Source organism: Onychomys torridus, chromosome 4 (genome assembly GCF_903995425.1).
Source record: "Onychomys torridus chromosome 4, mOncTor1.1, whole genome shotgun sequence".
Lineage (NCBI taxonomy): Eukaryota > Metazoa > Chordata > Mammalia > Rodentia > Cricetidae > Onychomys > Onychomys torridus.
The window spans coordinates 48,785,624-48,811,911 of NC_050446.1; the positions used below are offsets into that span (position 1 = coordinate 48,785,624).

At 44.6% G+C, this 26,288-nt stretch overlaps 1 protein-coding gene across 2 annotated transcripts in view; it reads left to right on the plus strand.

The window, feature by feature from the left end:
- Positions 1-26,288, plus strand: part of Itga6 (integrin subunit alpha 6) — a 69,474-nt gene that overhangs the window by 32,868 nt on the left and 10,318 nt on the right. For both annotated transcript variants that reach the window (XM_036184123.1, XM_036184124.1), the window contains exons 4-23: positions 229-484; positions 2,795-2,926; positions 5,793-6,003; positions 6,632-6,825; positions 6,946-7,034; positions 7,963-8,081; positions 13,633-13,731; positions 13,973-14,034; positions 18,143-18,303; positions 18,472-18,615; positions 19,661-19,776; positions 19,874-20,063; positions 20,158-20,241; positions 20,351-20,430; positions 20,584-20,661; positions 20,748-20,850; positions 22,097-22,270; positions 25,186-25,284; positions 25,380-25,490; positions 25,575-25,673. In XM_036184123.1, coding sequence (XP_036040016.1) covers positions 229-484; positions 2,795-2,926; positions 5,793-6,003; positions 6,632-6,825; positions 6,946-7,034; positions 7,963-8,081; positions 13,633-13,731; positions 13,973-14,034; positions 18,143-18,303; positions 18,472-18,615; positions 19,661-19,776; positions 19,874-20,063; positions 20,158-20,241; positions 20,351-20,430; positions 20,584-20,661; positions 20,748-20,850; positions 22,097-22,270; positions 25,186-25,284; positions 25,380-25,490; positions 25,575-25,673 — 2,601 coding nt within the window. The remainder of the gene's footprint in view (positions 1-228; positions 485-2,794; positions 2,927-5,792; positions 6,004-6,631; positions 6,826-6,945; positions 7,035-7,962; positions 8,082-13,632; positions 13,732-13,972; positions 14,035-18,142; positions 18,304-18,471; positions 18,616-19,660; positions 19,777-19,873; positions 20,064-20,157; positions 20,242-20,350; positions 20,431-20,583; positions 20,662-20,747; positions 20,851-22,096; positions 22,271-25,185; positions 25,285-25,379; positions 25,491-25,574; positions 25,674-26,288) is intronic.

Sequence of the window (26,288 nt, forward strand, 5' to 3'; positions counted from 1 at the left end):
GAGGTGGTGGTGTCTTAATATTTGGAATGGGCCTTTGTTCTCTGAGAGTAAGGCAGAAGTCCTGGGTCCTTTGTGGTGCTCATGGCCTCCTAGTGAGGAATTTGCTGGTTTGCTTTGGGATCCTCTCCCAGGATGAGGATGCCCATCCTATTTAGAACCATCCTCTTTAGTATGGCTAAGTGTCTCGGTTCTGTGAAGTTTGAAATAACAAGGTGGTACTATTTGCAGACGTGTGCACACCGTTACGAAAAGCGTCAGCACGTTAACACAAAGCAGGAGTCTCGAGACATCTTCGGAAGGTGTTACGTCCTCAGTCAGAATCTCAAGATTGAAGACGATATGGATGGGGGAGACTGGAGTTTCTGTGATGGCCGATTGAGAGGCCATGAAAAGTTTGGCTCTTGTCAGCAAGGGGTAGCGGCTACTTTCACTAAAGACTTCCATTACATTGTGTTCGGAGCCCCGGGTACTTACAACTGGAAAGGTATGACATCTGTACTTACAGAAACACATTAAAATAAGCAATAAAATTCCTCTAATGTGCCCCATGATTTAGTATATTCTAATGGGCTATAAGGGTTTATAAAAGTGAGTGGGATATTCAAAGCTCTACTGTGAATTTTAGTGGTAATGCAAATGTTTTTTAGGGTTGAGTTTTTCTCTAATATAGTAATTAATAGGGTCCTTTTGCTGTTTTGTATTTGTTACTTGAAGAACTGTTCATTTTAAGTCAGCAATGTGAACACTGAATTGGAGTAAATGGTATACACAAAGAACTCTGTTAACATGAGCATTCCATTGTATATTATCTTAGAAGGTCATGTTCTCCCAATAACATAGTAAGCTAAAAGGACAGATGGCTGGCAGATTGGGGGAGGGGTTGAGACAAAAATTTGAGGCAATTTGAGTAAGGTTGGTTGGCAGGATTGTAAGAAAAGGAGAAACTGAGAGAGAAGAAGGAAAATGACCCATTTCATAATCAAATGAGCGGTCGATTCCCTTATAAATGTAAGTTTCTCTGAAAAAATTAATGATGTATATGGCAAACTGCTGTGTCATCAGGTAACTTAGCCTGAATCCATGATGAAAAGAATCCATGATCATGTGGAATTAAAAATTTTGAGATATGAAAATTAATCATATTTCCATAGCCAGGGAAAGATTACTACTTAGAAGGTTGAGGCATGAAAACCAAAAATTCAAGGCTAGCCTTGACACTTCATGAAGAGCCTGTCTCAGGGTAAAGCCCTGGGGTGGGGGGGGGGTGGGAGCGAAGAGATGGCCCAGTGCTTAAGAGCACATACCTGTCTCCAGTTCGGTTCCTGGCACCCACATTGGGCAGCTCACAACTGCCTGTAACTCCACCTGCAGGGATCCAGTGCTCTCTTCTGGACTCTATTGGTGTGTGTGTGTGTGTGTGTGTGTGTGTGTGTGTGTGTGTGTGTGTGTGTAAAAGAATTCTTTTAAAACAATTTAATTTTGAAAAGAGCAGGGGTGTAGCCCAGTGTATAGCATTTGCATAATGTGTGTGAGGTCCTGGGCTCAGTCCCTTCCAGTGTCCTGTCTGTCTGTCTCTCTCTCTCACACACACACATAAGCACGCATGCATGCGCACACACAAATTCTAGTTTCAGCTGTTATTAAAAACGGCTCTTGGGCTGGAGAGATGGCTCAGAGGTTAAGAGCACTGACTGCTCTTCCAGAGGTCCTAAGTCCGATTCCCAGCAACCACAACCATCTGTAATGAGATCTGGCGCCCTCTTTTGGCCTGCAGTTGTACATGCTGTATACATAGTAAATAAATAAATCTTTAAAAGAACAAAGCGGTTCTTGAGAACCTTCTGTGTGCCATTCCCTATGACACTGGAAAGTTATCTCCTCTGTCCCCACTCTGTCTCTGATGGAGTCTTTCATATAACCAAACATATCAGGCTATTTTGACCTCATTGAAGGAACATTTTGTATTTAGGAATTGTTTTATTTTGGCAAGAGCAGATGGCATTATATTGTAAAACAAAACAATAAAAACACTCACTAGTTAGGTCCATTTTAATTTTTTGGAAAATCTATCTTCTGATTTAGCAACACTGACTTGAAATGTCACGGGCTTTGTTGTCCCACCCCACCCCACCCCACCCCACCTCACCTCACTCAGGGTTTCTCTGTATTAACAGCCCTCCTGGCTGTCCTGGAACTCCATTTGTAGACCAGACTGATCGGCCTGCCTCTGTCTTCTGAGTGCTGGGATTAAAGGCGAGCACCACCATTGCCCAGCAAAATGTCTCTTTTAAAAGGTTATATTGTGGTTTTGGTTTTAATGTACTGAAATATTTTTAGGAATTATGACATTTTTAAAAGATGAAGTTTTGGTTAAAGCAGTTTGAAGAGCAGATGGATATATTAATTTCACTTTACGTTACAGAAGAGGAAACTTGATAGAGGATTAAAGAAAATAATCATTTATTTCAGGTTCATGTCATTCATATTTAGCCTTCTGCAGATTTTTGTTGACTAAGCAAACATTCCATTTTCCATCTAGCTTCTTGGTGTTATAAAGATATTTCATTAAAATGCACGGGCCAATCTTAAGACTCCTAGCACAGATTTCTATGACATAAAAACTTGCATGACCCTGTCAAACAATCTTAACAGCACCTCTTCCATCCCTGTCTGTCTCTCTTCCAAGCTTCTATTCTTGATAACACGAGGGGTGTTTATTAGGAACCATCTTTTATTTTGTTTCATCTTTATTTTTTTGTCGTTTTTGTTTTTGTTTTCCATTTCATTCCTTTAGGGATTGTCCGCGTAGAGCAAAAGAATAACACTTTTTTTGACATGAACATCTTTGAAGATGGGCCCTATGAAGTTGGTGGAGAGACTGACCACGATGAAAGTCTTGTGCCCGTTCCTGCTAACAGTTACCTAGGTAGGAGCCAGCGGAGGAACCATACCTGCCTTCTCAGACACTGGGTGACTCTCCCTCTGAGGGCCCACAGCTGAGAAGAGGCCAGGGGCCTCGCCACCTGCTTCAGTTTGACCCTGGTGATGTGGAAGCCCGCTGCCTGCCAACTGAGCTTCCGCAAAGTCAGGGAGAGTCTGCCATCACCTGGAAATCATTCCCTTTGGAAGGCAGCTATGTATTCTGAGCTGATGGCAGCCTGTGGGGCCTTCACGAAGCCACAAGGAAATGCTTGGGTGTTCAGTGTAGGCTAAGTGGCCCTTCCTTTCCCTTCAGGACCTCTTTTAGACACACACTTACTTAAGAGCTCCACTTACAAAGTTACTCTTTTAACTGGCGGGTCAGGACTCCCCGGTCCGTCCTTGGTGATTGCCATTCTGTAAGGCCTGGCCCTGTGACTGCATTGGGGCTCCATGTCAGAGGGCCCAGCAGGTGGCACAGGGCTTCCCCAGATCAGGCCAACCAAGACTGCTAACACAGCTTGGAGGACACCCAGATTGGGCCTAAGTGCCAATTCCTTAACTCCTGAGGCTTGTTTGCATTACTAATGGTGTCCTAAATTATTCGTGCGCATTATGGTAATTACACAAAGGCTTTTAAAAGCTTTAATTCTTGGTGGGAGTTGACATAAAGAATAATTACTGTACATTTCTTGGAAAAAAATGTAAAAAATCTTCTAAACCTACATAGTAACCTATTTTTAAAGATGATGTGGGGGCAAAACACGCATGTACTAGAAAGATATTACTAGAACAATGGAAGATTAAAAAGAAGAAAAAAAAGCAGATATGGATAAGTAAATAATTCTAAATAGTATGCCGGAGTACATGTAAATTATTCTAATTGTGTCAATACATGTGAACAGTACTGCTTATTAAAAAAAGAAGCCCTTTCCAGTTCATATACCATTCCCACCCCCTGTACAGATTTGATAAGACAGTGTAGAACAGAACATTTATAGCAGCTACTTATTATACACCTGTTGTGTGTGAGTCAGGTATTATGTTCATTGCTTTACATATCTACAATACTGTTATAAAGCTGGTCACCTCTCCCTGTGTTTACTGAAGGAGCTTAATTTTCTAGCTCAAGGTCATATCATTAATAATTCTCCAACCAAGAGAGAAATAGTCAAGAAATGATTGGTATATGAGGTCTGTTAGTGGATTTGCAGGACAAGAAAGGATCTCTGACAAGGAAAATAGCAACAAACCAATATTTTCCTTGAACATGTACTAACCAGCAACCTCTGGTTTTCATATGTGCCATTTAGGGATTATTTTGTGACGGGCTATATTTAATATTAATTCTTATGGCTAAGAAGACAGTAGTTTGGTCTTTCAGATGCCCCTGGGGTTTATAAACAGAGTTACTGGTCGGGAGATGTGAAGGGTTTTGTTTCCTCGAACACCTTAACCTCTTTTCAGCATGGGGTTCCTCAAAAGTCGATGTCTGGGAAAGAAGTCAAATGTGTGTTGTGACACTTTGCTGGTCTGTGCTGGGAGGGTCTCATTTAAAAGATCAGTGAGTGTCCGGTCTGCCTGTGGAAGCTAGCAAGGAGCTCGGCCCCGCCTCTTCCCAAGCATAATTGTCTTTCTTCAATCTCTCCTGTCCCGTGCATGCGTACAGGCCTGCTGTTTTTGACCAGCATTTCCTATACAGATCCCGATCAGTTTGTTTATAAAACACGGCCTCCCAGGGAGCGGCCAGACACATCCCCTCATGTGAGGATGAATAGCTACCTAGGTTTGTGACCTCTGAGATGACAAATAAATTGCCTTGGTCATGGTCATTTAAAAAATTTTTTTTGATCCATATAGAGCATAAATCTTCTTATTTTTTATTTCATTTCAAATGAAACACATACAAAAAAGCATGCCATGGTCGAGCTCAGCTGCCCAATGGTTTTCAGCACTGGGTTCAATTGTATTGCCTTGCTCTAAACTTGGGGGCTCATCATATTTTTCAGTTCACCTCACAATTTGAGAACTGCAACAGTAGTGGTGACGATTTTATAAATAAAACCCCATAAAAAGGGTGAACTTCACATTAGTCTGCCTCTGCCATTTTTATAGAGAGAGGTGGGGTTAATTTGAGGAGTTTTGGCAATGGATAAACTTCTATTTGCTTTTCTAGCAAATCTCAGTGTATAAGCCAAAGGGCTACTTCATGCGTGATAATTGGACATTCCTGCCCTTTGAACAGTGTGTCACCGATCCAATGACCTTTGACTCACCTCCACTGTTGATGTGAGGTTCTCAACTAACTGAATCACCATGCATGTTTTTGTTTTGTTTTGCATGCTTGTGTCTGAGAACTGAGTTGGTCCAAAGTAATGAGATGCCGCCTAGGGTATGTTAGCAGTATTAACATTTGTTCTCACCTGACTGCCAACTAGACTGACAAGTGTAGGTGCTGTGCACGTGAACTACTGGCCAGCGCAGAACCCTGTACCTTGCACTTAATCGTGAGCATGTGATCCAGCATTCTCGGGTGACTTCCGTAGCTAGCTTGCTCTCGTTTGAATCATAGTTCCAGCTATCCAATCCTAAATAGCATAAACTTGGTCTGTCTTTTTTTTTGGGGGGGGGGGAGCTGAGGCTAGGCAAGCGCTCTACCACTGAGCTAAATCCCCAACCCCGTAAACTTGTTCTTTAATAGTTTTAATAGCCATACATAGCAAGCGGCACGATAGCTGTGACACTTTGTCCTTCCCTCTGTCCCTGAGTGCTGTGTAGTAAATGTGAAGGTAGACGGGAGGGCCAGGAGGAGAGCTGGGGGGTGTCCCTTCTGAAATACAGGATTGATGGGAGAGACGGTTTTCTTTTTCTAGGCTTTTCATTGGACTCAGGGAAGGGTATTGTTTCTAAAGATGACATCACTTTTGTATCTGGTGCTCCAAGAGCCAATCACAGCGGGGCTGTAGTTCTGCTAAAGAGAGACATGAAGTCCGCCCATCTTCTCCCTGAGTATATATTCGATGGAGAAGGCCTGGCTTCCTCATTTGGCTATGATGTGGCGGTGGTGGACCTCAATGCTGATGGGTAAGCATGTCTTTGGTTATCATGCGCGGCTAACGTTGCTACTGACTGGCTTCTTCTGTATGTCTAGGGAAGAACTACAGGTGAGTTGATTGAAAAGTTTGCCATCCTGTCACGTCTTGATGACAGCTCTTACCCTCCCCATGGCACAGTATCACTTCTAAATGTTACGTCTTCACTTGGGTTTGGGGATCATAGTTTCTTGCGAATTTAAATTTGAAAAAAAAAAAAAAAAACACTCAGAAAAAGGCATGAGCTGCCTTGACTGTTCTGTGGTTTCTTGAGGATGGGGGCTGTTGGGGCTTCCAGGATGTCTTGGAGAATGTCGGGAGTGGTGACCACACCAGTGTGCAGAGGACTCAAAGCTCTGGGTGCCAGCTGGAAATAGTAATGGCCTCGCAGGGCCTCGCTGGCAGTCCTCCTGTGCTGTGGCTCAGACTTGAGAAATTACCTTGGCATTGCTACCTTCTGTCTTCCTTGGCTTAATACGGCTCTTCTGTTACGTATCTTAATTGATGAGATTAAAAAAAGTAAGCTCTTGACTTGGGGCCCTTTGTATTGTGTTCTTGGAGCCTAGACTGTTGGCATTTTAGCCGGTGATTCATAGCTCTTCCCTTCATTATGTTTTTAGGTGGCAAGACATAGTTATTGGAGCCCCACAGTATTTTGACAGGGATGGTGAAGTTGGGGGTGCCGTGTATGTCTACATTAACCAGCAAGGCAGATGGAATAACGTGAAGCCCATTCGTCTTAATGGGACCAAAGATTCTATGTTTGGAATTTCGGTAAAAAATATCGGAGATATTAATCAAGATGGCTATCCAGGTAGGTAGTAGTGACATGGTTACCATCACAGGTCAGTTGGTTGGGTAATGAATGTTTGTGGCATCTTTGAGACATTGGAGTATTTTTTAAATGATATTTTTTTAAATGTGATGTCAACAGATATTGCTGTTGGAGCTCCCTATGATGATCTGGGGAAGGTTTTTATCTATCATGGATCCCCAACTGGCATAAATACCAAACCAACACAGGTAACCAGATCCATCTCTACTATAGTGTCAACCTTTTTTCCTAGTGGTATACTATGTAGGTTTAAGTAAATTGTCACACATATTTCAGTTCCAAGTACACAATAGTATGAATTTTTAATAATGTAATTATTTTTATTTTGTGTGCATTGGTGTTTTGCATTCATGTAAGTCTGTGTGAATATGTCAGATCCTCTGGAATGGAGTTACAGACAGTTGTGAGCTGCCATGTGTGGGTGCTGGAATTGAACCTGGGTCCTCTGGGAGAATAGTCCATGCTCTTAACCTCTGAGCCATCTTTCCAGCCCAGTATGAATTGCAGAGTACCCCTGGAAGGTGGCTTTGATGCACTCACACAGATGCAGTGACCTGCTTGTTTTAACTGTAAGATTTCTTAGTTAGTTAGGAAATCAGTGTGACCCAATGTGAAGACTGTTCTAAGCAGGGAATGGGAGGTCATGGCCTGTGCTCAGTTTCTTTTAGCAGCACACTTAATAGACTCAAAACTGGGCAGAGTAGAAGGCCATAATTACCGGAGAATTGGTACACCAAAACTTCTAGCTGGTTTTTAAAATAAGGCTGGGGGAGGGGGGCACTAGATTTGGTTTTAAACTACACTGATTAATTTAGTAAACAAAAATAGGCTTTTATCCTTTGGAAATACTGTGTGAATCAGATGCCTTTTTATGAATTATACGAAGTAATAGATATTGTACATTTATAAATAATATAAACTGAAACTTTGGTTTCCTTTTTTTCCTTGCTTTATTTTCTTTTCCTCTGTTTGTGGTTCCGGGGACAGCACTCCCATCTTGTCTGTGCTGGGGACACACTGTACCACCGAGCTCCGTTCCTATTGTGTCTTTCTCAGTGTGTGGATGGCCAGCTCATTTAGTGGCACACATTCATTCTAACGCCCTGTGTATTTCAGGTTCTGGAGGGTACGTCGCCTTACTTTGGCTATTCAATCGCTGGGAACATGGACCTGGATAGGAATTCCTACCCTGACGTTGCTGTTGGCTCCCTCTCAGACTCAGTTACCGTTTTCAGGTGTGTGTGTCCTTGACTTCAGTTAAGCAAGCTCCGAAACGATCTTCCACTAATATTTTGACTCTTTGAGGCAAAGGGTTGTATGAATTTGAAGATTTTTCTTTTGGTGGGTTATATGATAAAAATCGTGTAAGATCTCGCTAATGTTGAACTAATTTGAAGTAAAAAACGTGTCAGAATTAATGGAAGGTTTGGCTTCCTCTGTGTGCCTTTGAAGCCTTTTATGAGAGAGGCTTAAGGGAGACAGATGGCTGAAGGCGCCACTGCTCTGGCCGGGTGTGGTGACTCACCTCTGTCATACCCTGAAGCCAGCTAGCCAGTGAGACTAGCCCGCAGGTAGCTCTGGGTTAATCAAAGACCCTGCCTCTGTGAATTAGGTGAAAAAGTGGTCAAGGACTGACTCTCTTGAGTCCTCAGAGTGAGCCTTGGTCCTCCGCATGCACAAACACTTACACACATGCACACCATGCACACATGCACATGGAAAAAAAAAGCACCCTTCCTTTTGATGAGAAAGCAAACACATAAAGAAGAAAATCTCTTGTTATTTACCCCATTTTTCCCCTTTTGTTCCAGTCAGTTTTTCCCATCCATTCTTCAACTCTAAAAGGTGGATTTTTAGTGTTTCTGATTGTCCACTTCCCATACATAAACACTTCATGGTGCACATAGTGTTTGCAACCTGCTTTTGTCCCTGTGTGGCCTTAGGAGGCTTGGGCCTGCCACTGAGTCCTTAGCTGTGGATAAATGGGTTTGTGTTTTATCTAACCAGCTGCAGTATTGTCTGTTGTATGTAAAAAATAAGGCAAGAAGGAGTCACACCATACAACAGGGCCCACGTAGGAGGATTATTGAGGGGAGGGAGAGAAGGAGCAGAGAAAGGGGTAGAGACCGGTCCCTGGTCCCTGGGGATGAGGAAGAGACAGGAGACTAGAGGTGAGGAAGGCTCACCTTTTATAAGGAAATGTAGCAGGTGCAGCTGAGGTCTATCCTGTCGGGACCCTAAAGGCAGGCTGGCACAGATGCCTACATGCTAACATTGTCATTGGCAAAGTACCTCCTTCCCTCCAACCCCTGGTACAGAAAGCAGTGGTAAACACTCTTCTGGTGGGTCATTTCCTGACGGCAAGTTTCTGTAGCATGTCCTCCTAACGTGCTGCACAGCCAGCTCCTTATACTGGGTCTCTGACAGGGAAATTGTATGCATCTGAAGACTCGATCTAGGTTCATGCAGACACACACCCCAGCTCTGCCTGCCCAAAGGTGGTGGCCTGGCTGAACTGGCTGCTTCGAGATGGGGCGGGGCTCAGAGTCTCCTTTCCCTGTTTCCAGCACTCCTGGAAGTCACCATTTTACAAAGTTTGATTTGTAAGTAGAAGGTTCTTGGGGTTTTGTTGTTTTGACTGACAGTATTAATTCGTTTGTAGAAAATCAAGTTCCTATATAATCCGATCTCCCTCTAAACAGCTTAACGGGCTTGAGCAGCGCGGTTTTAGGATCAGTAAAAGACCACAGGCATTGCCGGTCCCTAATCTGGTTTGTGAAAATTTCATGTCTAGCCAGGCGTGGCGGCTCATGCCTGTAATCTCAAGATTTTGGAGGTTGAGGCCAGCCTGATTTACATAATAAATGAGGGCTACAAGTTTTTTAAAGAATAATGTATAAAAATTAGGCCAGCAAGCTGTCTCAGTGGATCAAGGCAATTGCCACCAAGCCTGGCAGCTGGAGGTCCATCCCTGGGTAGAAGAGTCAATCCCTATAAGTTGTCCTGTGACTTCTACATGTGGAGGTCTATATGTGACCTCCACGTGCCGCATGTGACTTAATAGTAGCCTGTTATAAACATGCTGAGTTAGTTGTAAAAATTGATAGAAAATATAGATAGTGTCTGATTTTTATTTAAAGAAATGTGACATGGAACATTGTATAAGCCCTATATGATGTTTTTAAAAGAAAAGTGAAAGTTCATGGGATACAGGCTAGCAGCCATTTGCATTAATACATACATTTTCAGAAAAGTTGTATTAGTTTATATTCATTGAAAGGTTATTTTCTCACAGACTTACCAGCATTAAATATGATGGCTCTAATTTTTCTAGGTAAGTGATCTTACCTTTTGACTTCATTTATATTTCTTTGAAAATGAACCATTTGGAAGCCAGGTGTGGTGGCGCTAGTTTTTAATCTTAGTGCTCAAGAAGCAGAGGCAGGCAGATCTTCTAAGTCCTAGGCTTCCTCCCACTGAGTCAGGGTAGCCCTTCAGAGTAGTTAGTAAAAGGCAAGTTTAACCATGAGGCAGATCAGCCAGTAAATGCTGCCTTGCACATGAGAAGACGTTTTCCATCATGCTTAATACTGTTTCCCTGTATGTGTTAAATGTTGAAAAACAGACATTCAAGCAGACTTACAGCCAAGTGTGTTCAAATATTTTGAAATATATATATTAACAAATTAATACTGTGATATGTAAAACCTTATATGGCAACTTATTTTAAAATACATAAATAAGTATGTAAATAGAAAGATACAAATTTTTAACCTTTTGGGTATGCTACCAAAACTCAAGTTAAAAATGTGTCTAGTTGGGTTGGGGATTTAGCTCAGTGGTAGAGCGCTTGCCTAGCATGCACAAGGCCCTGGGTTCGGTCCTCAGCTCCAGAAAATTAAAAAAAAAAAAAAAGAGTCGAGTCAGTGTCCTAGAAATCCACAGCTGTCTAAATGTACCTTAGAAACAGAAGGCTAAAAAGTCAGTAAGGAAAGTGAAGATGTGGAGGTAGTTACCCTGTTACTATGCCCGCCTTCCCCGTGAATGGGCGCATATCCTCTCCAGCTCCCAGTAGATTGCTTCCAGAAGGTTGAGCTAGCTGTCTGGGCTTTGGAAGACATGTTCCTATTAAAACCACGGTCTCCAGGATGTCGGTGTTTACCACAAGCTCACTAGAGTCCTGACTGGATCCTCATGGTCATGAAACCGTATACCTACTCTCAGTTCTGGAGGGGAGCAGTAGTGGTGAGAGGTGAGCCAGGATCTCCCCCTCATGTCCCTCCAGCCCCCCAGGCACACAGCCACCACATCCTGGTCTGCCTCAGCCTCCCAACTGCTAAGATACCAGATGTGTGCCACCATACCCAGATGTTTGTCTATTCTTAAGGTTATGAGTGAAAGATTCTAGTGGATAAAGAAGGGCAAATGTTTGTGAGACAGAGACTAAATAATTCAGGATTGCCCAGTGGTCATAGCATACCTTTAATCCCAGCACTCTGGAGACAGAGGCAGGCAGATCTCTGTGAGTTTGAGGCACTTCCAGGACAGCCAAGGCTACACAGAGAAACCCTGCCTCAAAAAAACAAAAACAAAAACATAAACAAAAAGTTCAGGATTGGCAGTCTTACTAAAATTAGCATACAGGGAAGACATCTGGTAGCAGCCAAGTGTTAGGTGTCTCTTGGTATAAATCTTTGGAGTTTATTAAAATTATTTATCATTAAAATATTTATAATTAAAAATGCATATATTACCATAGTCTAGTAAAAATAGCTTTTACCAGAAAGACAGAGGTAATAAGTGCTGGCAAGGATATGTAGAGAAGGGGATGCTTATGTTGGTGGGAATTTAAATTAGTCCAGCCATCTTGGGAAGCAGTGTGGAGGTCGTTCCCTATGACCCAGCAGATGCATTAGCCAAGGAAATGAAGTGAATGCTGTACAAGCATCCACACTGGCATGTTACCGCAGCATTATTAAACACAACCTGAGCATCAGCTTATGGGCAGTGTACACATGTACGGTGGAACATAATTCAGTGATTGAATGAAATTCTGCCATCTGTGACAGCATGGATGGAGTCGGAGGTTGCTGTGTTAAGTGAAACAAGCCAGACACAGAGAGACAAGTGTCACCTGACCTCATTCATCCATGGAATCTAACATGATTGAACTCAACAGCAGTTGAGGATGGAATGGTGGTTACCGTGGGGTGGTGGGGGCCTGGGAGGGAGAGGGGCATCAGTGAGCACTGAGTTACGGTCAGGAGCTGCTGTACACTAGGGTAGCTGATTGGAACATCATGATGTATTGGATATTTGAAAAAGGATTTTGGATATTGCCACCAGGAAAAATGATTTGTGTTGAAATAGCTATGTTTACCCTGATTTAGAACATTATACAATATATACATGTGTAGAAAATCATAAGGTACCCCATAAAACATGTACAGTTAAAACTGTGTATATGGGGGAGGTAATTAGGGATTGAACCTAGGACCTCATGCATGCTAGGCAATCAGCTGTACCACTGAGCGACATTTCCAGCTGTGTGCGCATGTCTGTGTGTGTGTGTGTGTGTGTGTGTTATTTTGAGACAGAGTCTCAGTAAACTCCTTGAACTTGATGTGAAACAAGCTTTAAGGTTGCAGTTTTCCTGCTGCATCCTATTGAGTACTGGCCTTGAACTTACAGGAAGTCCTCAAATTTGCAGCCCTCCGGCCTCAGCTTCTTAAGGGCTGGAATTCCAAACATGTTCCATCATGCCTGGCTGTTTTGTACACACACACACACACACACACACACACACACACACTAGTTTTTAAAATTTAAGTAAAACAAAGTATATTTATATGTCTCTGTATTGAGGCAGGTTCTTGCTGTATGACCCCAGCCGACCTGGAACTCCATATATAGGCCAGACTAGCCTTCAGCTTACAGCAACCCTCCTGCCTCTGCCTCCTGAAAACAATGCTTTGAATGCTCTGAAGGCTCTGCTGCTGGGAACTTACCATAAGTAAACTCATGTGTAAACATAGATTTCTGTGGTGTTTCACCATGACTGCTGGTGATGATTGAGTATATAGAGGCCGTTACATTGTTAGAGTTCAGCATCACTACAGGTGAAGGGTAATGGATCATATTTATGTGATAGGAGGAGCCCCCCAAATGTTAGGGAATAAGACATACCTCCACAGAGAACAGTGAACATAAAATCTACTGTTGAGTTGAAACTTTATTTTTATGTTTGACAGTAGATGATATTTGTAACAGAAACAGCAACAAATAACATATCTGAAAAGAACATAAAAGATTACTTGGATGTGAGTATTTTATAATGGAGAGAGAATTTGCTTGAAGACATTGCATGCATTAAGTCTATTGGTTCTTTGGTTTGGTTTAGTTTTGTTTTTTTAAGACAGGGTTTCTCTGTGTAGCCCTGGCTATCCTGGAACTCAGTAGACTGGGCTAGCCTCGAACTCACAGAGATCTGCCTGCCTCTATCTCCTGAGTGCTGGGATTTAAAGGCGTGTGCCACCACCACCCGGCAAGTCTGTTGGTTTTTAAATATAGTACAATTTTCAGTTTGTGTGTTTTAAGTAGCGTAAGTTTATATCCATTAGCTGTTTGCTTTGTTCCAACAGTTGGGGAAGAAGTAGTACCTACACATAGTCATTTTCCTGTGTTTTTAAAGCTGCTTTGGACTACTGCAAATACTGCCTACTGTGTGAATGACCCATATGTTCAAGATAGCAAAAGGCTTAGGTTCTTCAATCCTTCTGTCTTCAGATCCCGGCCAGTGATTAACATCCTGAAAACCATCACAGTGACCCCTAGCAGAATTGACCTCCGCCAGAAATCGCTGTGTGGGTCACCTAGCGGGATATGGTGAGTTTGTTTTGTGGTTCTGGGGGCAGTCTCAGTTCTCTGCTTTGTGACGATCCACTTGACCTGATGGGCCACAGGGCAAGGTCAAGCAAGGGTGTGCTTCACAAAGGGACGAGAGTCTGTGGAACGTATCATTTACTCATCAGTGGGCTATGGGGACATTGGGGGCTGGGGGGACAGGGTGGGGATTTTCCACTGCTACAGTGCATCTTTTAAGAAATATGTGTTTGATTTTATGCAGCCTCAAGGTTAAAGCCTGTTTTGAATATACTGCGAAGCCCTCTGGTTATAATCCTCCAATATGTAAGTGCCTAGTACATTTACAAAAACCACAAGTTTTCTCTCTGCCAGGTTGAAAGTTTTGCATAAATAACAGGAAAACAAAACTACAGTGGCCAAAGTGAGCTCATAAATTCTTGTCTAGAGGATGAAGTTTACCCATGGTCTCCCCTTTAATTAGGAAGGGCACAGCATGGTGAGGGAAGGGATGCTCTCCACTTGGTCCCCATTTGAATTTTCCAGAGCAGATGCTTTGGGACAGAAAGCCTTGGAAAAGCACTTATCTGCTGTCACAACAGCGTCTTCCTGGTCTGTCTTTGAAAAGCACTGTGGAAAATTGGCCGGGCGGCTCTGAGGTGGTGGGTGGTGGTGTGGAAAGCCAGCTCTGGGAGCCGGAGCACAGCTGCAGCTGGCATGCTTGCCCGGTTAACTAGCCTCACTGCCCCTCCCCCATCACCCAAACCGTGCTCCCAAGTGCTCCGGGGCATCTGAAACCTTGTCCAGAGGACAGGGACCTGGCGGCTGCTCCTGGCTTCAGTGTAACGCTAGTTGACCTACAGCAAAGGACAAGACCGTAGCCTTTGACTTTCCTTTTCCCGTCTGATAAAACGATGTCTCCGAGTCATGGTCTAGGGTTCTGAAGCTGATCAATGGCAAAACAAAGGCTCTTGGCCTTTTAAATTGTTCTACTTCCTTTCTCTGGTACCCAAAGCAGGATATTTGTGTGTGTGTGTGTGTGTGTGTGTGTGTGTACACATACTTGTTAAAATGAGTGCGTGCACATGTGTACAAAGTGATCTCCTTAATTGCTGGCTGTCCTTCTTTGAGATAGGTCTCTGGTTGAAAATGAAGTTCATTGCTTTCACAAAGCTGGCTGGCCAGTGAGCCCTAGGGCTAGGCTTATAAGCACAGGCTGCCTTGCTTTCTCGGCTTTTCATGTGGGTTCTTGGGATCCACACTCATGCCCTTAGGATTGATTGTACAGTTGCAGCTTTATGGACTGAGCCTGAGTCCTCATGTCTCACCTCTCTAGTGCTGGGATGACAGGCTGTTCACCACGCCTGGCTTTTTAAAATCTCAGTAGTCTGGAGATTGAATTCATCCCTCGTGTTTGCGTGGCACTTGACAAACAGACATTTACCCAGCTCCTTGTTGCATGTTTTATTTGTTTTGATTTTTGTGTTTTGAAACATGGTTTCTCTGGGTAGCCCTGACTGTCCTGGAACTCAGAGATCCTCCTGCCCCTGCTGGGATTAAAGGTGTGCTCCATCACCACCTGGCTGTTGCATGATTTTGTTTTGTTTTGTTTTTTTTGTTTTTTGAGACAGGGTTTCCCTTGTGTAGCTTTGCGCCTTTCCTGGAACTCGCTTGGTAGCCCAGGCTGGCCTTGAACTCACAGAGATCTGCCTGCCTCTGCCTCCCAGGTGCTGGGATTAAAGGCGTGCGCCACCACCGCCCGGCTTTTTTTTTTTTTTTTTTTTTTTTTTGGTTTTTCGATGTTGCATGATTTTCAATGATGAGAAAACACACACCTTCCTCACTTGGATGCCAGCCCTTTTATCTGTATTTGTAATGAATTTGAGAATTGAGAATAAACTGGATTCTTGAGCAGGGAGAAGAAACGAGAAAACGTTTGGTTCTATCTGAATTGTTTAGGTAAATGTCAGGTCTCACTGGTGTGCTCCTACCCCCCACTGCCCTTGAGAGAGAGAGAGAGAGAGAGAGAGAGAGAGAGAGAGAGAAAGAGAGAGGGGAAGAATGACAAGCTGCTTCTCCTAGCTTTAACCCAACGTCTGCTGCTCTGTGCATCTCCTTTATAGGACATAACGACTCCATTACTCAGGTGTTTCTTGATGGCCTATGATGGGTGGACCTCTTCACCTGGAAGAGCTCTTGCATTGTACTTCCATGGTACTAGGAACTTTAAAGTGAAATCAAACAGAATTTTCCACAAAACTGCCCCAGTTTAATACATTTAGAATCATCCCACAAGTGAGCTTACCGTTGGGCCAGGATGTTTTAACTCGGCCAGCCTCGCTTGCAATGTTGCATACACTTGGATATTTATAATTGAGCCTTAATGAGTATTCTTGGCTTGCCCCCAGGAGGTCAGCAAAGGTGACCTGCAAGGATTTTAAGATGATGTGAGTTGTCGGGAGGGTTACGGGAGGTTAGCATGGGTTTGGTAGATAAACGTTTTTAATGTACCCATACCCTCCTGTACTTTTGCCATGAGGGGCACTCAGTGTGGGAGCCTTCATCTGATTCATTGTGAAGTTAGAAGCAGGTCACTGATAAATGGATGATGTCAAAGCCGCACAAGGCCAGAAATGAGCATTCCATTCGGCAGCTCTGACACTTAAGAATATTTCAGATGGACAGAGAAATTGCTATTGAAACAGTCAGTGCTTCGAAATTTTGGTATCTTGTGTATCTGAATAACTACCATTTCCATGTAAAAATTACATCACACTGTGTGTACACATGCACACACATCACGCTGTGCATACAGCGGCATGGAGCCGGTGACCCCGTTCCATTTGTCTGTCCAGTGTTGTGGTAGTTCCAAGGGATACAGTGGTGAACAAGGGTGATGCAGTCTTTGTCCTTAGTTCCTCTACACTGTGGAAGCCAGACAAGTCCCAGTGCAGTGGCCTCCGAGGGTTTGGCGACAGAATTTTCTCAGTGGCTCAGGAGGAACCAGGACAGGCTTTCTGGATAAAGTGATGTCTGGGTCAAGATCTGAAGAGGGAATAGAGGCGCAGAGCTGGTGAGGACAGAGAAGAGGAAGAGAGGGACCAGTGCGGAGGGGGAGGGGCAGTGAGGCCTGGCATCCAGGCCAGTGTATAAAGCAGCCAGCGTTCGTATTTCAGGTAGTTTTAGAACTGTTGATACCTCTGTCTGCCCCTTGCTATATATATGATTCAGAACCTCCTTGATTTTCAAAGAGAACATTAGAACATTCTCCTGGCTAGGGATGTAGGTAGCTCAGTCAGTAGAGTGCTTGCGGAATATGCACAAAGTCCTGGTCCAACCCCAGAGCTGTGTAATTATAAAGTACTGGTTTGATTATAGCACTGTATAAAACCAGGTATGGTGGTGCATGCCTGTAATCTTAGCACTCAGGAAGTGGAGGCAGGAGGATCCATTCAGGTCATCTCTACTTCATAGTCAGTTCCATATAACCTAGGCTATATGAAATCTGTCTCAAACAAACAGCAAACTCTCAAGAAGATTTCTTTCACCAAAGCTTGAATAGTAAATTGTTTTCTACGTTTTTCTGGAGCAGAGTTTTTTTGCCCTGGAGGCTATTTTCTCTGACCCTCTGTACGTGGTCCTTTGCTTTCTTTCCCCTCTGATGGTCTCAGCGAGTGCTTAATGAATGTAAGTTATTTAAATATTGGCCCATGAAAAGCATATTTAGCAGCCTCATCCAGTGACCCATTGAAGAATGCATTCCAGAGTCCAGAAGTGAGCTTCTGATGGTCCAGATCCTGGCTTGCCTCCAAGCTGCATTAGCAGAGGCAGTCAACACCAGGACACCTCTGCTGCAGGCTGGAGACTTACCTATGAAAGCTGTTAGTTAGGCTGACAAACTGGTTTCCAGCTATGGAGAGAAATGTCAATCAAATCCATCCATCCATCCATCCATCCATCCATCCATCCATCCATCCATCCGGTATTTCAGATAGACTCACACTGTAGCTGAAACTCGCCTTGAATTCATACCAGTTCAGCTGCAGGAGACTGCTTTCCCAGACACCTTTTCAAAAAGCAAAGACCCTTGGTCCTGAAGCACAGGCTGAAAGAGTCCTGAGGCAAGGGCATTGGGTGTTTCCGGTTGTCTTTAGCGTTCCTAAAATTCAGCCAGAAACTGATTCCTAGCTGCTGCAGAAGGCTCTAGCTTGTTCTTGAGCTCCCCCAGGTGGACCAGTGGAAACGGAACTTAAAATAGTAACATCTGTGGGAAGAGCGATTGGGTTTAAAACAACACAGCTCACCAGAAGGTCCCCTACCGGGAAATAAAGAGAAACAAAGGCTGGGGAGCAAAGTGCTATTGTGTGGAGTTTGAAAGACTGTAGGAGAACTCATGCACCTTTAAGTTAAGACAAGTCTGTTCATTTCAACCTAGCGATTTTGGGTATACTTGAAGCTGAAAAGGAAAGAAGAAAGTCTGGGCTGTCGTCACGGGTTCAGTTTCGAAACCAAGGTTCTGAGCCCAAGTATACTCAGGAGCTGACCCTGAACAGGCAGAATCAGCGGGCGTGCATGGAGGAGACCCTTTGGCTGCAGGTGAGCGAGCGTGTGGCCGTCATCTCCATGATGGATAGGACAGAACTTGGGTGTCTTTCCCGTGCTTAGGTTTCTGAACAACAACCCCCCCCCCCCCCCAGTGTGCTGCCATCATTTTGGAGGTCCACATTTTGGCCACGCTCACCTCTGTCCCTTTGCACTTGGCAGGAAAACATCCGAGATAAGCTGCGGCCTATCCCCATCACTGCTTCTGTGGAGATCCGGGAGACCAGCTCTCGCCGGCGGGTGAATTCACTTCCGGAAGTTCTTCCCATCTTGAATTCAAATGAAGCCAAAATTGTCCAGGCAGATGTAAGCCTTCCTGGCTTCTGTTTTTGCCAGTGTTTACCATATCTTAACGTGGAACCAAATGTCTCTGAAGGCAATAGAAACAGAGATTTGTTTTACTTACTCACAGCCAGATGTGGTGGTGTCCTGTGTGCCTTTAATCCCAGCACCCAGGAGGCAGGGGCAGGCAGATCTCTGTGAGATCAAGGCCAGTTTGGTCTTACACAGCAAGTTCCAGGCCAACCAGAGATCATGATGAGACCCTATCTTTAAAAAAAAAACAAAAACAAAAAGCTACTGCTTATTTTTATATATGTAATTAGCCTATGAGATGGAATTTGGGGGTCGAGCAGTATTTATCCTCATTGTTCTTGGCCCCTGGGCCTTCTTGAGACTATAATTAGCCAAACTTTGATTCTCCTGCTGTTTCCTCCTATAGTTGACATACTTTATTTTACCACAGAGAACAGCACAGTGTGCTAAATATGTTATTCAAACATTAAATTCATGGAATAGCGAAGGTTGGCAAAGCAAAAGAAAAATATTCACAATGAAACACTTACGTGAATAATGCAACTTTAGGTCATTATAGGAAGAAAATGTATATTCTGTGGCCTGCTGGACATGTCATGTGAGGCAGGCTCTGTGTGCTAGGCCAAGAGTGGAGATTCGAGCTGAGCCTAGAGAAGTATGACATCTTAAGCTGGCATCATCATCATTATTTTTTGTTTGTTTTGTTTTGTTTTTGGAGACAGGGTCTCTCTGTGTAGCCCTGGCTACCTTGGAACTCACTCTGTAGACCAGGCTGGCCTTCCTTGAACTCAGCGGCTCTGCCTGCCTCTGCCTCCTCAATGGTGGGATGAAAAGCATGTGTCACCACCACCCAGCTGTTACTGTTATCTTGAATACTGTTCGGTGCTGGGAATTATATCCCACTGCTTTGACATGGTCAAAGTGTCTTGCTGGAGGACAGAGCAGGAGCTGGGTGTGGCACAGGAGGGTAAAATACCACAGGGAAGCGAGCCGTGAAGGCCTTTAGGAACTGACCTCTGCGTTTGGTTCCTTACAGGTACACTTCTTAAAGGAAGGGTGTGGAGACGACAACATCTGTAACAGCAACCTTAAGCTAGAGTATAAATTCTGTACCCGAGAAGGCAGTCAGGACAAATTCTCCTACCTTCCGATGTAAGCATCTCGGGAAGTAACTCTGACCTCCAGGCTTTGGTTAGAAGGAGGATTGCATGTGTGTTGAGATTCTCTTTTTCTGTTTTTTTTTTAATAGTCAGAAAGGCATCCCAGAATTAGTCCTGAAAGATCAAAAGGATATCGCTCTGGAAATAACCGTGACCAACGGCCCTTCTGATCCAAGGAATCCCAGGAAAGACGGCGAGGACGCGCACGAAGCCAAACTGGTTGCCACGTTCCCGGACACCCTCACGTACTCGGCGTACAGAGAACTGAGGGCTTTCCCCGTAAGTGTCTCTGAGAAGACAGCGGGGAGGGAGAGAAAGAGACCGCACGGTGGTGAACAAACCCTGACCCACCCGGTTGCCTTTTCTGCCCCAGGAGAAGCAGCTGAGCTGTGTCGCCAACCAGAACGGCTCCCAGGCTGACTGCGAGCTCGGGAATCCTTTCAAGAGAAATTCCAGTGTAGGTGATGCCTCCACTGCTCTGCCGTACTGTTCTGAATACGGGCACTGTACCAGAGGCCTGGCCCTTGGTAACAGCCGTTTGTCTGTATTTTTTTTTTTTTTTTTAGGTTACTTTTTATCTGATTTTAAGTACAACTGAGGTCACCTTTGACACCACAGATCTGGATATTAATCTGAAGTTGGAAACGTAAGAGTTACTTCAACCTCCCCATTCATACTTATTTCGTGAGAACCCTGGAGTCACTGAATTAGCACTGATCTAACTCATAAAAGAAATGTAATTGTAATGAGGAAACTGACTGTTGAAATAAAACCCCATTGTTTCCCCTTTCATTTTCAGAACAAGCAATCAAGATAATTTGGCTCCAATTACCGCGAAAGCAAAAGTGGTTATTGAACTGCTTTTATCGGTCTCCGGGTAAGTGTTGTGTTTGGCATAACAAATCAATGTCTGAAAGAACCATTTATAATTCTCACTAAAACGGGTGTTTTTTAATTTGACAGAGTCGCTAAACCTTCACAGGTGTATTTTGGAGGTACAGTTGTTGGTGAGCAGGCTATGAAATCTGAAGACGATGTAGGGAGTCTAATAGAGTATGAATTCAGGGTAAGTCGGAACAATTCGGTCCTAGATACAGTCTTGATATGCCATTTTAATCCATGACCAGTCACACACATCTTAAGGAAATACTCAGTTGACCGTGTCTGCTGGTTTTTCACAGTGAAAACTTTATCTTCCCAGGAAAGAGAGCAGCTATCACTCAGCAGAGACTTTTGGTTTGGAATCGAGTCCTGCTTGCCCTTATAGAACTAGAATATATGTGTAGTGTAGACACAAAGAATACTTCATCTTTTGCTCAGTCTATAAAACAAAGAAAAAGTTCTGAGTAATTTGTAGTTGACCTTAGAATGTGTAATTCATTTCTTCCTCTGTTGGGAAGTCGTTTTTCTGATGCTCTGGGCTGAAAGAATATCCACATTTACTCCCCCTCACAAGCCCAACTTTGTGATGGTGACAGTAGTCTCAGTATAGGCCAGCAAAGAAGGCCGATGACGGGCTCACAGTAGGCCACCACAGCGACTTGGGCCAGTTTAACAAACTTGAACACGGACTCTGGTGTCTGCCTATGATGCCTATGGATTGGGGTCTCCCTGGTGCAAACTGAGTTCCTAAAATGCTGGTGAGCATTACGATTAAACCCTGGAATGGCAAGAATGGACTTGGTCTAATCCAGCACACTAACGAGGCAAGTTCTCTCAAGGAATGCCAGCTGGTGTGAGCTCTGTGCGCCGGTCAGATGAGGTTCTGCAGCTCTGCACCATACATAGTTCAGGCAGGCCGCTCCCTCCGCCTTCTCACCCTGGGCCTGCTGTACAGAGCTCCCCCGCTCCCAGCACTCGCTCTGGGCTGTCCTGTGCTTCTCCACAGTCTCCCCATGTACAGATGACAGAGACTGCTTCAGTCTCGCAGTAGAGAGGTTTTTCAGAGCAGGATGTGGGTACCAGTGCCGAAGCAGAGGCTTTGTTATCTGCCAGGCAGGATGCTCACTGAGCAGTTCACAATCCTTGTACTTTTGGGAACATGTCATACCTGCACTGTGGGTTTTGTTGCGTATGATATTTAATCCTGGATTGACCTAGCAATCCTTTCTCTTTTTGACCTTTTCTTTTTTCTTCTATTTTTTTATGACAAGAATCTTTTAAGCACACCCTATTCCTGGTCCGTTTTGGAGACTTGTGCTACAACTGCTGTAGGATGATGCTGGGTATCTAGCCTGTAGGCAGTAAGAAATGCTCCTTAATTTTATCTTTGAAAGGATTATGTTGTAGCAAAATATGTTGTTTTCTGACAGGTGATTAACTTAGGAAAACCTCTTAAAAACCTCGGCACAGCGACCTTGAATATACAGTGGCCCAAGGAAATTAACAATGGCAAATGGTTGCTTTATTTGGTGAAAGTCGAATCCAAAGGCTTGGAGCAGGTCATCTGTGAGCCACACAGTGAAATAAACTACCTGAAGCTGAAGGTACGTGGATGGGAAGTTTCCCCGCCGCTTCCCAGGTGTGCGCTGCCGACCTTTGAGGGGTCAACTTGACTCTGCTAGGGAAGCCGAACACATCGTGTAGGCTTTTCCTTTGGTTGTCACGGTTTTCTCACTCATAACTGAGTAACCCCATAACTGGCTAAGGCATTTTTGCCAATGAATGACTGTTGTGGAACATCCACTTGTTGAGATGAAGGACATTTTCTTAAGTGTTACGACCCAACACGGTATGTAAGGAAAACTGGGCGAATCCCCTGGAGATGAAGCAGCCAGCATAGACTGCGGGGAGCTCTAGGAGGGCAGGCATCAGCAAGGCCTTGGCGCCTTAGCAGATGACGTGGAGCACTTTCATCCTCGTTAATAGTAAATGCTCACCGAGTCCCTTGCTTTGCCAGTACCAGACTAAGCACTTGGTGTAGTCTCTTGACAATTGTGTGAGATGGTTTTTTATTATCCGCCTCTCCACAGATGAGTGAGTTTATTGAGAATCAGAGACATTAAGTGACCTTCTCCAAGTGACTCAGCTGTTAAGAGATGATAGATGCTGCGTTTAAGCTCCCACCGATTTCAGAGCCCGTAGCAAAATGGTTGGAGGTTCTTATTAATAAAATCAAGCCTGAGGCCAGGTATTGGGGTGAACGCTGGAAGATCAGAGAAGCAGAACAAGCCACAGCTACCTCACCTCTCCAGTTCCTCAGCTGGTCTTGTTTCCTCAGACTGCAAGCTTCTGTGTCCTCATCCCAATGGCTCTCAGCTGAACTGTGCTGCTCCAAAGCCTGAAAGCTTAACCAGCCAAATGCTTAACCAGGCAAATGCTAAACCAGCCAAATGCTTCTAGTTTCTGGTCTTCACGCCTTATATATCTTTCTACTTTCTGCCTCACTCCCTGGGATTAAATGCTGGATTTCTGGGATTAAAGGCGTGTGTCACCATGCCTGGCTGTTTCTAATGTGGCCTTGAACTCAGAGATCCAGAGGTATTTCTGTCTCTGGAATGCTAGGATTAAAGGCGTGTGCTACCACTGCCTATCCTCAAGTTTAATATTGTGGCCGTCCTGTTCTCTGACCCCAGATAAGTTTATTAGCTTGCATAATACCACAAAAGCCCACCCCCTGTTCCAGCATGCTTATGTACCTGGATGACTTGAGTTCCAGTGGGATGAATGGTTGCAGTACCTGTGGATGGCTCTTTCATTTATTATAAATTCCTGGGTTTGGGCTGTTGTTGGTCGGTTGTTTGGCTGGTTTGTTTGACAGGGTTTCTCTGTGTAGTCTTGGCTGTCCTGGAACTCTCTCTGTAGATCAGGCTGGCCTCAAACTCAGAGATCCGTCCCCCTCTGTCTCCTGAGTGCTGGATGAAAGGTGTGGGTCACTTGGCTGTTTCTTTCTGAGGCAGATCTTATGTAGCCCAGGCTGGCCTTGAACTCTAGGGTAACCAGAAATGACCTTGAAGTCTTGATCCTCCAGCCACTGCCTCCCAAGTGCTGCTATAACAACATCTGCTGCCTGCCATGCAGTGCTATACTATGCAGTGCTAGGGCTCAGACCCAGGCCTTCAAGCATGCTAGGCAAGCATGCTACCAATTCAGCTGCATACCCCAGCCTTCTTTGGTTTTAAATTCCACGGTAACTGGGTGTTCTGGGTGTTCACAGTCGGAGGCTTACAGCATGCTCCTTAACGCATCAACATTGGAAAACATGATGGCCTGTTATTCCTACTGTTAATTACAAGTTGACTGGCTATTCCCTTTCCACCAGTCCTAAATCCAAACTGTTCTAAACTCTTCAGCATTTTTCTAATAAGGGAGGCTCACCCTGTATAAGGAAGGCACAGGTTAAAAGTTCATATCTGGCTTAGTTTTCAATACTTCTCTCTGAGTTGATGATCCAAAGGGTCTTGTGCTTCCTTATGGTCCTTGCTATCATTTTATGATTCCTATGTGCTAGCTGTCTCCCGTGAGTTAGACATGGAGCTGAGTGGGTGAGGATCTGAGGTCTCAGTAGACTGTTGGGTGCTGTGTCTGGCTGTCTCCTGTGAGTTAGACATGGAACTGAGTGGGTGAGGATCTCAGGTCTCAGTAGACTGTTGGGTGCTGTGTCTGGCTGTCTTCTGTGAGTTAGACATGGAGCTAAGTGCTGGTGAGGATCTCAGGTCTCAGTAGACTGTTGGGTGCTGTGTCTGGCTGTCTCCTGTGAGTTAGACATGGAGCTAAGTGCTGGTGAGGATCTCAGGTCTCAGTAGACTGTTGGGTGCTATGTGCTGGTAATTCAGTGGAGACACAAGAACAAAGGTAGCTTTTTCTTTCCCTGAGTTTCAGTATCACACTAGGAATAAGCTACTTAAATAAACAGACTTAGGATACCATGGATGAACCTAAAATGGCCATAACCCTTGCTGGTTTTAGACTTTCTCTGCTTTTGCTGGTAGGAGAGAAGATGTGATGGTTAATTATGTAGCCTTGGCAGAATTTGGAACCCCTGAGACTCTATGCACATCTAGAGGGATTATTTAGCTTCTAGTCATACCTGTGAAAGATCATTGTGATAAGGTTTCTTGAGGTGGGAAGATCCACACTAAAAGTAGGTAGCACCAATCCCTGGTTGGGATCTACCTGGAAAGGAGAAAGTGAGCTGAGCCCCACCGTTCACTGCTCTCCGCTTCCTGGCTGTGGCTGCCATGTGACCAGCTCCTTACCGTCCCCGCCATGGGGGACTGTAACCTGGGACTGAACCCAGATCAGCCCTTTCTCCTGTGAGGTGCTATGTCGGGGTGTGTTATCACAGGACAGGAGAAGCAGCCAAGATATTAATTGATGGTGCAAATTTGGCTTTATTTGTGGGACTTATGGGACAGTGACAGAGTTTCACAAGTGGGTCTGTTTTGGATATCTGTTTTAGGAGTCTCACAACTCAAGAAAGAAACGAGAAATTCCCGAAAAACAAATAGATGACAGCAGGAAGTTTTCTTTATTTTCTGAACGAAAATACCAGACCCTCGTGAGTATTTTTTTTTCCGGGCTGTGAATGTGGTCTGTATAAACAAGGAATGGCTTCCCAGAAGGACGGCTTCTCACCCCCAGTCTCCTCTTTAGAACTGCAGCGTCAACGTGGGGTGTGTGAACATCAGGTGTCCGCTGCGGGGGCTGGACAGCAAAGCCTCTCTCGTTCTGCGCTCCAGGCTGTGGAACAGTACATTTCTAGAGGTATGCAGCTTTGCCCTACCCCCGGGAGAATTTGCTACCGCCAAGGACACTTGTCACGCTCCTAACACATCTCATTTTTCACAGGAGTATTCCAAGCTGAACTACTTGGACATTCTCGTGCGGGCTTCCATCGATGTGACATCCGCTGCTCAGAATATCAAGCTGCCTCACGCAGGCACTCAGGTGAGGAGAGCTGGTTCCCTCAGCCGACCTCTTCCTCCACGCAAAGCCCACAGCCTGAGGTCACGTTCGGTACTCATACCCCGTAGGTCCTGTTGTTCCTTAAAGGACAGTTTTAGATTCTGCCACATGAAGCTCTGTTTGAACAGAATTGTTGAAAATGTAGGTAAACCTGAGCCAGCCTAGTAATGCAGTCCTGTTGATGTCCTGGCTACTCGGGAATCTGAAGCAGAAGGATCACTGATTTAGTCTGTCTGGATTTTTCGGAGTGAGTTTGAAGGCCAGCCTGGGCAATCTCATGAGGCCCTGTTCTGAAGTTGAAAGGGCTAGTATGTAGCTCCTGCTTCCTGCTACCGCACAAGGTCCTGGGTTCAATCCCACGTGCAGCACAGGCACTGAGAAAAGGAAGCGTGGAGTCCTCCATTCTGCAGAGCAGTGCCAGGGTGAGGAGCCCCGCAGAGGAAGAAGGAAGAGCTTGCAGCCCCGCCGAAAACGAGACGGGCCCATCCCCGACGCTGCAGCCATTCTCAGAATGCCCTTGCCATGTGGGGCCCATGACAGTTTCTAGAAAAGCTATGTCTCTATTTCTATAAATCTGGAATGTATATGTGGGCCAAG